General features: G+C 43.4%; 1 protein-coding gene across 29 annotated transcripts in view; it reads left to right on the top strand.

The window, feature by feature from the left end:
- The window catches only part of dst (dystonin), a 568493-nt gene that overhangs the window by 510592 nt on the left and 45719 nt on the right, over positions 1-12182 (top strand). For all 29 annotated transcript variants that reach the window (XM_078541812.1, XM_078541821.1, XM_078541818.1 and 26 more), the window contains 6 exons: positions 554-780; positions 1947-2069; positions 3467-3568; positions 6406-6507; positions 6668-6841; positions 7546-7701. In XM_078541812.1, the coding sequence (XP_078397938.1) occupies positions 554-780; positions 1947-2069; positions 3467-3568; positions 6406-6507; positions 6668-6841; positions 7546-7701 (884 nt within the window). The remainder of the gene's footprint in view (positions 1-553; positions 781-1946; positions 2070-3466; positions 3569-6405; positions 6508-6667; positions 6842-7545; positions 7702-12182) is intronic.

Raw genomic sequence — 12182 nt, 5'->3', positions numbered from 1 at the left:
TAAGGTGTGCTGAGTGATGATATACATTCAGTTTGTTACCATTCCATTTTAAAATGAAAGTCTTAAATAAAAATGACAATGAAAATAATCCAATGCTAAAGTTCTAGCCTTTCCAGCCAGCGTTTTTAAAATTAATTCTTAGGTTGCAGGTGTCGTTGGCAAGGTCAATATTTATTGTCCATCCTCTGAGGTTTGGTGCAACTGAGGGGCTCGCAAGGCCCACTGGTTAAGACAGGTGAGGGACCATAGTCACATACTGACCAGGCTGGGTAAGGACAGCCAGTTTCCTTCCTAAAGGACATTTGTAAACAAGTCGGACTTTTACAACATGGTCATGTTCACTGGTGACAGCTTTTTATTTCCAGATTTTTTTTTGACTGAATTCCAATTGCCCAGTGGTGGGATTTGAAATTGCATTCTGTGGATCATTCGTCCAGGCCTTTGGATTACACGTCTACTGAAATAACCATTAGAAGCACAGTATCTCACCTGTAAATTAACATGACTGGACTGATAGACAATTTGTTTCTGATGAGATTATTGTGCCTTTCAGCTGTTCAAGATCAGTTGGACAAAATGATTTTCTACTGGGCTGACATCAAAGCTCGGGCAGAGGAACGGGAGGCCAAGCTGCTTGATGTGATGGATCTGGCAGAAAAATTCTGGTGTGATCATTCCGCCCTTATTGTCACTATTAAGGACACCCAGGACTTAATCCGAGAACTGGAGGAACCCGGAATAGACCCATCTGTTGTTAAAGAACAGCAAGAGGCTCTAGAGGTCAGGAAACCCATTGTGTTGTTGGCCTTCGGTATTGTAGGTTCTTTTACCCTCCATTGGGAAGGTACCTTGGGTGTTCTATATATACATATATATATAATATATATTGAAAATGTAAACATGTTCTGTAATTGTGTATACTTGTTTCACACAGAGGAATTTGTTCTCTTTTTAGAACATGTGACTTGGTAGTGGGGGAGGGACACAGTTCACTCAGTTAGCTAGATGGCAGACGTGTCGATCAGATTAACACCAACAGCACAGGGTTCGATTCCCATTCCGGCTTAGTTAGATTTGGGGGTCTGCCTTCATGCCTTACCTGTGGTTAAAGAAAAGACACTTTGCCGCGGCTCGGTGAATATTCACCAAAGACCTGCCTTTGGACAGAGATCTCAAGAAGAAGAAGACACTTGGTAGTATAGGCAGCCATAGTGAATATAGTAGAATGATATATTAATATTACTGTTCCTGAACTGTGGCTGGACTTTAGCTCTCCATGCCCTAAAAATTGAGATGGTAGATCTGTAAGACAGAAGATTATGTAGATGCTATAGACTTGACTCAAGGGTCTTCACTGGGAGTGAGATTGATGACTGTCACTTGCTGTGACACTCAGCCTGGGTTTCTATCCAAGCACAAAGTTTAGATGACAATCCTAATGCTTCACATCCTGGAACTATACACAGATGGCATTTGCTCTCGCCATTAGATTAGAGCCCTGTATAACTTTTGGATTACCCCAATCTTAATTCACAATCACATTGTTTTGGAATTGCACCAAGTCTGAAAGATTTAAATTGGTCTTCAACCATGTGGAGATACCCAGCTGGACAGTTGAGAGAGAGGACTCTGTGCTGTAGCGTTAATCAAGAAGGATAATGACGTTAAATTCCAACAACCAGTCCATTTTCGCGACAGAGTCTGGCATGGGCAACTGGACAGGGTACCACAAGTTGACCTGTGGAGCCATAATCTAGTCTTCAGGAGGAGATTGGCAAAAATGTTTCTCTTGCAGTGTTTTACGGAAGAGTGTTAAAGAATGTAGGGCATCTCAGGAGTAGTAGTTCTAATTATTAGAGCGACCATTGCCTACTCTGTAATATTTCTCTTGGTTCAGTTGTTATATGGATTTTTAAGTTTTTATTTGACTTCATTTTCTTTTCTAGACGATCAAAGAAGAAGTAGATGGGCTTCAGGAGGAGCTGGAGATTGTTCAGAACCTCGGAGCTGAGTTGACCTCAGCCTGTGGAGAGCCCGATAAGCCCGTTGTGAAGAAAAACATAGATGAGGTGTGCATACATGTGTGTCTCAGATAGTTAAACCCACAGAATCTGTTTGAAACCACCCAGTTCAAAATGTGACTGTTAGGGTGCTTAGTTTAGTAATGAGTGTGAAATTGTACACACTTTATAATGCTATATGATGGATGAAGGCTAGTTATCAACATCTTCATTTGAATGTTGAGATTGGGCTCATTCACATGTAAAAGAGAACATTTAAAATGGTCACTTTTATGTTTATTAAGATGACTGAAGGCAGAACTCAAGTTGGAGTCCACAAACTATGAATGGCTCCCTCCTTGGTCATGTCACATAGGAACATGAGAAATAGGAGCAGGTATAGACCATTTCGCCCTTCAAGTATGCTCCACCATTCAATAGGATCACGACTGATCTTCTACCTCAACTCCACCTTCCCACCCTTTATCATTTAGTACTCAAAAATCTGCAAATCTCTTCCTTGAGCATTCTCGACAGATGAGCAACCGCAGCTGTCTGATGTAAAGAATTCCAAAGATTCACAACCTTTTGAGTGAAGAAATTTCTCCTCACCTCAATTCTAAATGTCTGACTCCTATTATCCTAAGATTATAGATTCTCCAGCCAGTGGAAACATTTTCTCTGCATCTACCCTGTCAAGCACCTTGACGGCAGCTCCAACAGTGCAGCACTCCCTTCAGTGCTGGACTGCAGTGTCAGCCTGGTGACTGTTTATGCCTCTAAAGTGGGCCTTGAACCTACAACTTCCTGGCTCAAAGACAATGGTGTTACGCATTGAGCCACAGCCGACACATTATTGATGTAAAAACATCCTAAACTGATTTACTCCACTGGTTACTTAGTGAATAACTACACCATTGTGCCAAATTTGCCCTGGTACATTTCCAGACACAAATTGTTGGTCAGGCTGAGTCAGGTCATTTCAGCAGGTTGAGGCCAGTACACTTGACCTCAGTCATTCTAGGGAGAGGCAAAACAAGCCAGGATTTCCACTCCTGATTGGTATCCATTGACCACTGCTGCAAGGTTTTTGCCTCCATATCAGGCTAAGCCTCAACGATGATGCCCTTCTGTTCAAATAACTCATTAACATTCACTGCAATGGGCTCCTACATAGAGAATGAACAGGGTAAGCTACAGGTAGGGCTGCTAGGATTCTGTGAATTGTCCCCAGCAAGAGTCAGCATTGTCAGGAGATTGGAATAGGGTAGAATATGGGGAGAAAAATGTGTCCTTTAGTTTTTGAACAGTAATATAATTGTGGACATTTTATAGCCCCAATTGATGAAGGGTCATTGTCAGCAAGCTTTTTGACTGTTTTGATTTGGTTTTTACGTGAGGATCATGCTTTTTTCATTTGTAATACATATGTTAAGGTTGAACATATTCCTATTTTCTGTTTGTAGCTGAATTGCACCTGGGACAATCTGAACAAGGCATGGAAAGATCGCATTGACAGGTTGGATGAAGCAATGCAGGAGGCTGTTCAGTTCCAGGATGCGCTACAGGTATCATGTTTTGATTTTAAATTCTTTTCTACAGCTTGTAGCCTGACACTTGACCACCTGACTTAAGATAGTTTTCCATTTAGTTATAAAGCTAAAGGTAATCTAACAGGATAGAGAAATAAACTACCCCTCAGCTGCAGTCAGATGAAAGTGTTGGTTTTTTCTTGGTGGCTTGGAATAATTCCTTTGTCACAGGCTAATACTTTAAAAATATTTGCTTTTTGTAGCTTTTGAATTGCAATTTCTAATTGCAGTGAGTGCTTATTGTCTGTTCTTGCTATGAACATATGAGATCCCTGGGCACAGCACAGAGGAAAATCCAGTGAGCAGGACTGGTATTGAAGTCTAATCCACCTCCCATCCATCTAAATTAATGAAACAGAAATTGGGTGACTTTCTTACAGCCCTGGAATCTGCCTCTGCAGATTTTAGCCCAGCTAATACCACACACATAGACACAGTGCCAGGAAAATCCAGCCCATTGTCTGCACTGCACCCTTCATTGGATGGGCTTTAATTGTTCAATATCTAAAGCATTCAGAAGCTGATGCCATGATAGTGAGTGCAGACTGGTTTCCCCGACTTAGTTGATTATGTTTATATAAGGCAGCCCAATTTAGATTTTTGATAATTTGGAAGAACATCAAGGACACTGCACCACTGAGAAAATTGAGTCCTGGTGCAGATGACAAACCTGGCTGACGTTTGGGTTCATTTTCAATCCTTGGTGATTTTGATTCAATTCTGAAGCCAGACAAAAACCAATTTGCTTGGCCCTTCCAAATACACTCGCCTTTGTTGTATAATCCTGGGTATAGGAGCATTGGAAGTTAGTTGAATAAAAATCAACAACGTCCAATGCTTAAGACCTGTCTAAATCAGGCAATGATTTAACTCGACCAAAAATAGCTAACAATTTTCACACTCCATTCTAGTCAATTACTGCTTACACTGTGTTAGGTGGTTTGTGTATTTTGTGGAGAAACAGATGTTCCCTCACTTGTTGATTGCTCCAATAAACAAGCTTCTTGAATTAAGGTTGATGGGGTGGTGACTGTGATTAATTAATAACATTGTTTGATGATTTATTCAATATAGTTTGGATATGTTCAGCCCTTCACCTCTTAGACCTCTGTCCCTTCTCCTGGCTCTGAACTCATATCGACTGGATTAATTCACCCCCATTCCCACTCTCCCCAAACAATTGTGGTTCCCTTGCTTCTGAGGAATCTCCTCACCTCCAGATGCCCATTTATCTTGCTCTTCTCTGTGACCAACTCCTCCTCTATGATCCAAATGTCTTTGCTCCACTCAGACTGGCAGAGTGGGACCTCAGCTACCAGACACGATGAGATTGATATTGAGCCTTTGCAGACAACCTTTGCAAAATCCAGGAATACAGACCTGGAGGAGAACTCTGGGAGATCCCCATACCCCAGTGCTCACTATGTGAGCTCAGTCATCACTCTGCACTTGGCAGTTGTAACGATTCCCTATAAACTGTCCAACACATATGGTGGGCAAACCAACGATATGCACGCTATAGCTAGTGAGGATTATACATTTTATCAGTATTGCTCCAAGGGTTTTCTGCACTCAGTGCAGTTAATAAATCTAAACAAATTATACTTCAGTTAGTTTTTGTATGACACAATTTAAAACTCAACTAACCAGATATCCTCCCTGTTCTAATCCGAAATGAAAATCCGGGAGCTAATGTCCTGGTCAGACGCTCTGGGACAGGAATGACGCTCTTAGTTAGACGTAGTTAGGACATGATTTGCCCACTGCCCTTGATTTTGTGTTCATTTAAATGAGCAGATATCAAGTTAAGGGCAACAATTTTGCAAGTTGCCCTTCTAAAAAGCCCCTCTAACAGCTGGTTGAGGCATCAGGACTTCAGAGTAAACTCTGCAAGTAATATTGTCAGTTAGAGTAAAGTTGAAAATTGGGTGTTGTAATCAACATGTGAACAACGGGTATTTCCTAACTCCCAACTTCGATGACTTTTACTTAAATGGGAGCAGGAAAACCTCTAAAGTAGTAACTGATGAGGAGAAGAGTAAGTGAAATAGAAATTATTGGACCAGAGTATTTGGGTATAGTAACTGCATCTAAGGACAAAGGAACTTTAGATAATCATGTCCTCGTTAATCAAGCGATGTGTTCATTTGAAACTCAGTTGGTATTTAATATTTTCACATAGGTCAGACATTGCAAAAAATCACACTGTGCTGTTCTTTTTCTTTCAATCCCTGGGAGACTAGTTTTCAGCTTCTAATGAGGTGTGCTGCAGTGAGCATTCCATAGCATAGTACAACATAATGTGGGAAAGTCAAGAACAATCATCCGGTAACACGCTGAACGCAGAACAAGATGAGGTTGGACGTAGGCAGATGGCGTGGCATCAGTCTCCTGTTAAACTCCCTGCCCTATATTCAGCACCTTTAATGTAACTGAAGAATTGGCTGTACGGCGTAAGGAGCAGCCAGAGTGATTCTACCTGTTTTGTGTCCCTGCCCATTTCCAATTTCACTTCCAAAGACTGAGGCTGGTGGTTTTCCAGCCCTGCTGGCTGGCCAACAGCGGGACCAGAAAATCCCAGCCTGAGCATTAGCAAACTATTTAATTTCAACATCTGTATTTCAACCTGAGTAGGTAGTGGCACTTCAAACAACTCCACTGCATATACCCATTAATGTAAAACAACCAAATATTAAATGATGAATGGCTTAGTGGTATTTCGTGTCATTTTCAGGAGTCCCTGGATGCTGTGTTGGATGTGCTGTATAACAAAAAAATATCATTGTGTATGCTTTTTTTCTACTTTAAATTAGGCTATGTTTGACTGGATGGACATTGCAGAGAGTAAATTAAATACTATGCCTCCAATTGGTACTGATCTAGAAACAGTCAAGCAACAAATTGCTGAACTCAAGGTATGTAAATCTGCATTTTTTTTTTGGAAGCTATGCGGAGGAGCAGAATTAAAGATTAATGTCAATTATGGCTTTTAGTGGCCACTAAATTTGTGTGAATTTGAAAGGAGTATTGCCGGCACAGATCCAGCGATGTTTGTGTATTTCTGATTTTTAACAGCAATTTAAGACCGAGGCATATCAGCAGCAAATAGAGATGGAGCGACTGAATCATCAGGGAGAGTTGTTACTGAAAAAGGTGAACGAAGATGGTGCCAAACGTGTTGCGCAGGAACCTCTTCACGAGCTGAAACATCTCTGGGATAATCTGGATGGGAAAATCGTCAACAGACAGGTAGTAAATCTGTGATGGCCGAAGGACCTGTGAATGCCAACACCCCCATAAAAGGCATTGCCTTACATTTGATTGATTGCCACACTCAGCTTTTTTAAATTGGCCATTAAATAGAAACCAGAGTGATCACTAACTTTTCTCCTCATATATGAGTGATTTAGCAAGTGAAAAGATATATCTCTGGGGGCGAAGGTGGCGTAGTGGCAATGTCACTGAACTAGTAATCCAGAGGCCCAGGCTAATGCTCTGGTTCAAATCCCACCATGGCGGCTGGTGGAATTTAAATTCAATTAATAAACCTGGAATATAAAGCCAGTCTCAGTAACGGTGATCGTCAATTGTCGTAAAAACCTATCTGGTTCACTAATATCCTTTGGGGGAGGAAATCTGTTATCCTTACCTGGATTGGCCTATATGTGACTCCAGATCCACAGCAATGTGGTTGACTCTAACTGCCCTCTGAAATGGCCTAGCAAGCCACTCAGTTCAAGGGCAATTAGGGATGGGCAGCAAATGCTGGCCTAGCCAGCGACACCCACATCCTATGAAAGAATAAAGAAAAGAATAGTTACCCTTGAAATGGCACCTACTTCAATTAAATGAAGAGAGGACTTGGACATGTTAGCTTTGATTTTAATGATTCCATTGTTTAAATTGTGTTTATTCCATCTTGAATAAAATTCCTAATCCATTTGTAATTGCAGCATAAACTGGAAGGTGCTCTGTTAGCTCTGGGACAGTTCCAGCATGCCTTGGATGAGCTGATGACATGGCTAACCCACACCGAAGAGCTGTTAAATGAACAAAAAGCTGTTGGCGGAGATCCTAAAGCTATTGAAATCGCAATTGCCAAACATCACGTATGTAATGCCACATTCCTGTACCGCTGGCTTCTCAGTTCAGCTTCTTAAAGCTTAAAGTTTAGGGATGACATAAAATTTCTTCTTTTTGAGTTCTCTGTCTGAAGGCAGGTCCTTGGTGATTATTCACTAAACCGTGGCAAAGTGTCATGATTATTTACCATGGGAAGGGTGAGGTGGCAGGCCCCGAATCTACTTCAGCTGGAACGAGGATCGAACCCCTTACTGTTGGTGTAAACCTAATCCACACACTAGCCATCAAGCCAAATGAGCTAAAACAAAAACAGAATTACCTGGAAAAACTCAGCAGGTCTGGCACATCGGCGGAGAAGAAAAGAGTCGACGTTTCGAGTCCTCATGACCCTTCAACAGAACTGAGTATAGTTAGGAGAGGGGTGAAATATAAGCTGGTTTAAGGTGGGGGTGGGGGAGGGGGTGGGGGTGGTGCGGGGGGAGAGAAGTTGAGGGTGGGGTGGTTGTAGGGACAAGCAAGCAGTGATAGGAGCAGATTATCAAAAGATGTCACAGACAAAAGGATCAAAGAGGTGTTGAAGGTGGTGATATTATCTAAGAAAATGTGCTAATTAAGAATAGATGGCAGGACACTCAAGGTACAGCTCTAGTGGGGGTGGGGTGGAAAGACTGACAAGGTATTAGTTGTAGATTTAAAAATAATGGAAATAGGTGGGAAAAGAAAAATCTATATAAATTATTGAAAAAAACAAAAGGGAGGGGGAAGAAACGGGGTGGGGATGGGGGGAGGGAGTTTAAGATCTAAAGTTGTTGAATTCAATATTCAGCCCGGAAGGCTGTAAAGTGCCTAGTCGGAAGATGAGGTGCTGTTCCTCCAGTTTGCGTTGGGATTCACTGGAACAATGCAGCAAGCCAAGGACAGACATGTGGGCAAAAGAGCAGGGTGGAGTGTTAAAATGGCAAGCGACAGGGAGGTTTGGGTCTTTCTTGCGGACAGACCGCAGGTGTTCTGCAAAGCGGTCGCCCAGTTTGCGTTTGGTCTCTCCAATGTGGAGGAGACCGCATTGGGAGCAATGAATGCAGTAGACTAAGTTAGGGGAAATGCAAGTGAAATGCTGCTTCACTTGAAAGGAGTGTTTGGGCCCTTGGATGGTGAGGAGAGAGGAAGTGAAGGGGCAGGTGTTGCATCTTCTGCGTGGGCATGGGGAGGTGCCATAGGTGGTGGTTAAGGAGTAGGGGGTGATGGAGGAGTGGACCAGGGTGTCCCGGAGGGAACGATCCCTATGGAATGCCACCAGGGGGGGTGAAGGGAAGATGTGTTTGGTGGTGGCATCATGCTGGAGTTGGTGGAAATGGCGGAGGATGATCCTTTGAATGCGGAGGCTGGTGGGGTGATAAGTGAGGACAAGGGGGACCGTATCATGTTTCTGGGAAGGAGGAGAAGGCATGAGGGCGGATGCACGGGAGATGGGCTGGACACGGTTGAGGGCCCTGTCAACAACCGTGGGTGGAAGAAGGAGGACATGTCAGAGGAGCTGTTTTTGAAGGTAGCGTCATCAGAACAGATGCGACGGAGGCGAAGGAACTGAAAGAATGGGATGGAGTCCTTACAGGAGGCGGGGTGTGAGGAGCTGTAATCGAGGTAGCTGTGGGAGTCGGTAGGCTTATAATGGATATTGGTGGACAGTCTATCATCAGAAATTGAGACAAAGAGGTCAAGGAAGGGAAGTGTCAGAGATGGACCATGTGAAAATGATGGAGAGGTGGAGATTGGAAGCAAAATTAATAAATTTTTCCAAGTCCAGACAAGAGCATGAAGCCGCACCGAACTAATCATTGATGTACCAGAGAAAGAGTTGTGGGAGGGGGCCGGAGTAGGACTGGAACAAGGAATGTTCCACATAACCCATAAAGAGACAGGCATAGCTGGGGCCCATGCGGGTACCCATAGCCACACCTTTTATTTGGAGGAAGTGAGAGGAGTTAAAGGAGAAATTGTTCAGTGTGAGAACAAGTTCAGCCAGACGGAGGAGAGTAGTGGTGGATGGGGATTGTTCGGGCCTCTGTTCAAGGAAGAAGCTAAGGGCCCTCGGACCATCCTGGTGGGGGATGGAGGTGTAGAGGGATTGGACATCCATGGTGAAGAGGAAGCGGTTGGGGCCAGGGAACTTCACCCACCCCGGCGGCATTTCGTAGGGATCGTTCCCTCCGGGACACCCTGGTCCACTCTTCCATCACCCCCTACTCCTCAACCCCCACCTATGGCACCTCCCCATGCCCACGCAGAAGATGCAACACCTGCCCCTTCACTTCCTCTCTCCTCACCGTCCAAGGGCCCAAACACTCCTTTCAAGTGAAGCAGCATTTCACTTGCATTTCCCCTAACTTAGTCTACTGCATTCGTTGCTCCCAATGCGGTCTCCTCTACATTGGAGAGACCAAACGCAAACTGGGCGACCGCTTTGCAGAACACCTGCGGTCTGTCCGCAAGAAAGACCCAAACCTCCCTGTCGCTTGCCATTTTAACACTCCACCCTGCTCTTTTGCCCACATGTCTGTCCTTGGCTTGCTGCATTGTTCCAGTGAATCCCAACGCAAACTGGAGGAACAGCACCTCATCTTCCGACTAGGCACTTTACAGCCTTCCGGGCTGAATATTGAATTCAACAACTTTAGATCTTAAACTCCCTCCCCCCATCCCCACCCCGTTTCTTCCCCCTCCCTTTTGTTTTTTTCAATAATTTATATAGATTTTTCTTTTCCCACCTATTTCCATTATTTTTAAATCTACAACTAATACCTTGTCAGTCTTTCCACCCCACCCCCACTAGAGCTGTACCTTGAGTGTCCTGCCATCCATTCTTAATTAGCACATTTTCTTAGATAATATCACCACCTTCAACACCTCTTTGATCCTTTTGTCTGTGACATCTTTTGATAATCTGCTCCTATCACTGCTTGCTTGTCCCTACAACCACCCTACCCTCAACTTCTCTCCCCCTGCACGCCCCCCCCCCCAACCCCCACCCCCCACCTTAAACCAGCTTATATTTCACCCCTCTCCTAACTATACTTAGTTCTGTTGAAGGGTCATGAGGACTCGAAATGTCGACTCTTTTCTTCGCCGATGCTGCCAGACCTGCTGAGTTTTTCCAGGTAATTCTGTTTTTGTTTTGGATTTCCAGCATCCGCAGTAGTTTTTAGTTTTTAGCCAAATGAGCTAACTGGCCCTCCCAACATGCAATTTCGATCCATGCAATTTACATAATCATACAACACAGGAGGAAGACATTCAGTGCTTGCTCTCACTCCCCTCTGCTTTTTCCGCCATAGCCCATCTCCCCTTCAATAAGCTTGTTAAAACCAAACATCTGATTGTTGATAAGTTTAATAAGGATACTGTCTAACATCCAAGCTGTTGATTCATGATCTCGATGATTAAAATTGTGTTGCTTCCCTCCATTTTCAAACAAACTACATGACAATCACCAGAAGGGTTTGCCTGGTAATGGATGTAAGGGTCAGTGCTGAGCTTCAACCCATGATCCTACTGGCACCACAGTCCAGTATGAAGAATAAAAGAACACTGGGAATGCCCAGCAGGTCAGTCAGTACTTGAAAGAGGAAGTGCTGAGGTACTGGGTAGGACACTGCGTACCAACACCACAAGAACTGAGAGTGCTGACAAGGAATCCCATACAAAACCTTTTCATGTCTGGCTGCTGACTGACCTGCATTTGCAAGCTTTTTTCTGATCTCTATCAACAATGTTTTGGTAATGCAAATTTTCAGCATTGGTATTTTAATGAGGCAGACTAACGCCTCATTTTTATGGTAGGAAGGGAGAATGCAAATATGTATTGCTAAACATCTGCCAGGATAATTTTTTTTTTTAAATGCAGAATTTCTGCAACAAATTCCCCACTTAGTGCGCAGAGATTCAGTAAGCTTAATCAGTATAGCTTGCATTATATTTACATGAAATAACTATATTTTACACTCCATTTACACTCCCAGCTGCAGTGTTGATGCAGAGTGTTTTTATGCCACACCACCACTGTGCTTTCAGTGTAAATGCTATCAGAAGCTATACACTGGGCCTGATTGGTATGAAAGAGAGACTCCCTGCAAGAAGTGGTATTATTGTGCTTCACTTTGGAGTCAGTTTGGGCCTTAAGACTCAATTTGCACTGCACAAGTTTAATATGTGTGCAAAGCTAAAGCTGCTTCCCACTAGTGGTATGACTATTCCCCTAGTGGACCCTAGTTAATTGACAGCCTGTCATTTACTTGCTCACTAGTTTTCATCACTTTTCTGCCGTTCGTAGAGTTTGTTTTCAAATGAACATTTTTAATGTGTATCTTGGCATTCAGTGGCTACGGGCTATTTGGTCACCAAAGAGCCCAATTCCTTGGAGTCTAGTGAGCCACACATACATCTGAGAGGAATTACTGGATAGTGATCAGGGTTCTTGGCTGGTTTTTCCCCTTTATGGAGGCCAATTGTA

This window comes from Cetorhinus maximus, chromosome 5, assembly GCF_964194155.1.
Source record: "Cetorhinus maximus chromosome 5, sCetMax3.hap1.1, whole genome shotgun sequence".
Taxonomy (NCBI): Eukaryota; Metazoa; Chordata; class Chondrichthyes; order Lamniformes; family Cetorhinidae; genus Cetorhinus; species Cetorhinus maximus.
This window is presented reverse-complemented; position numbering and strand designations above follow the sequence as displayed.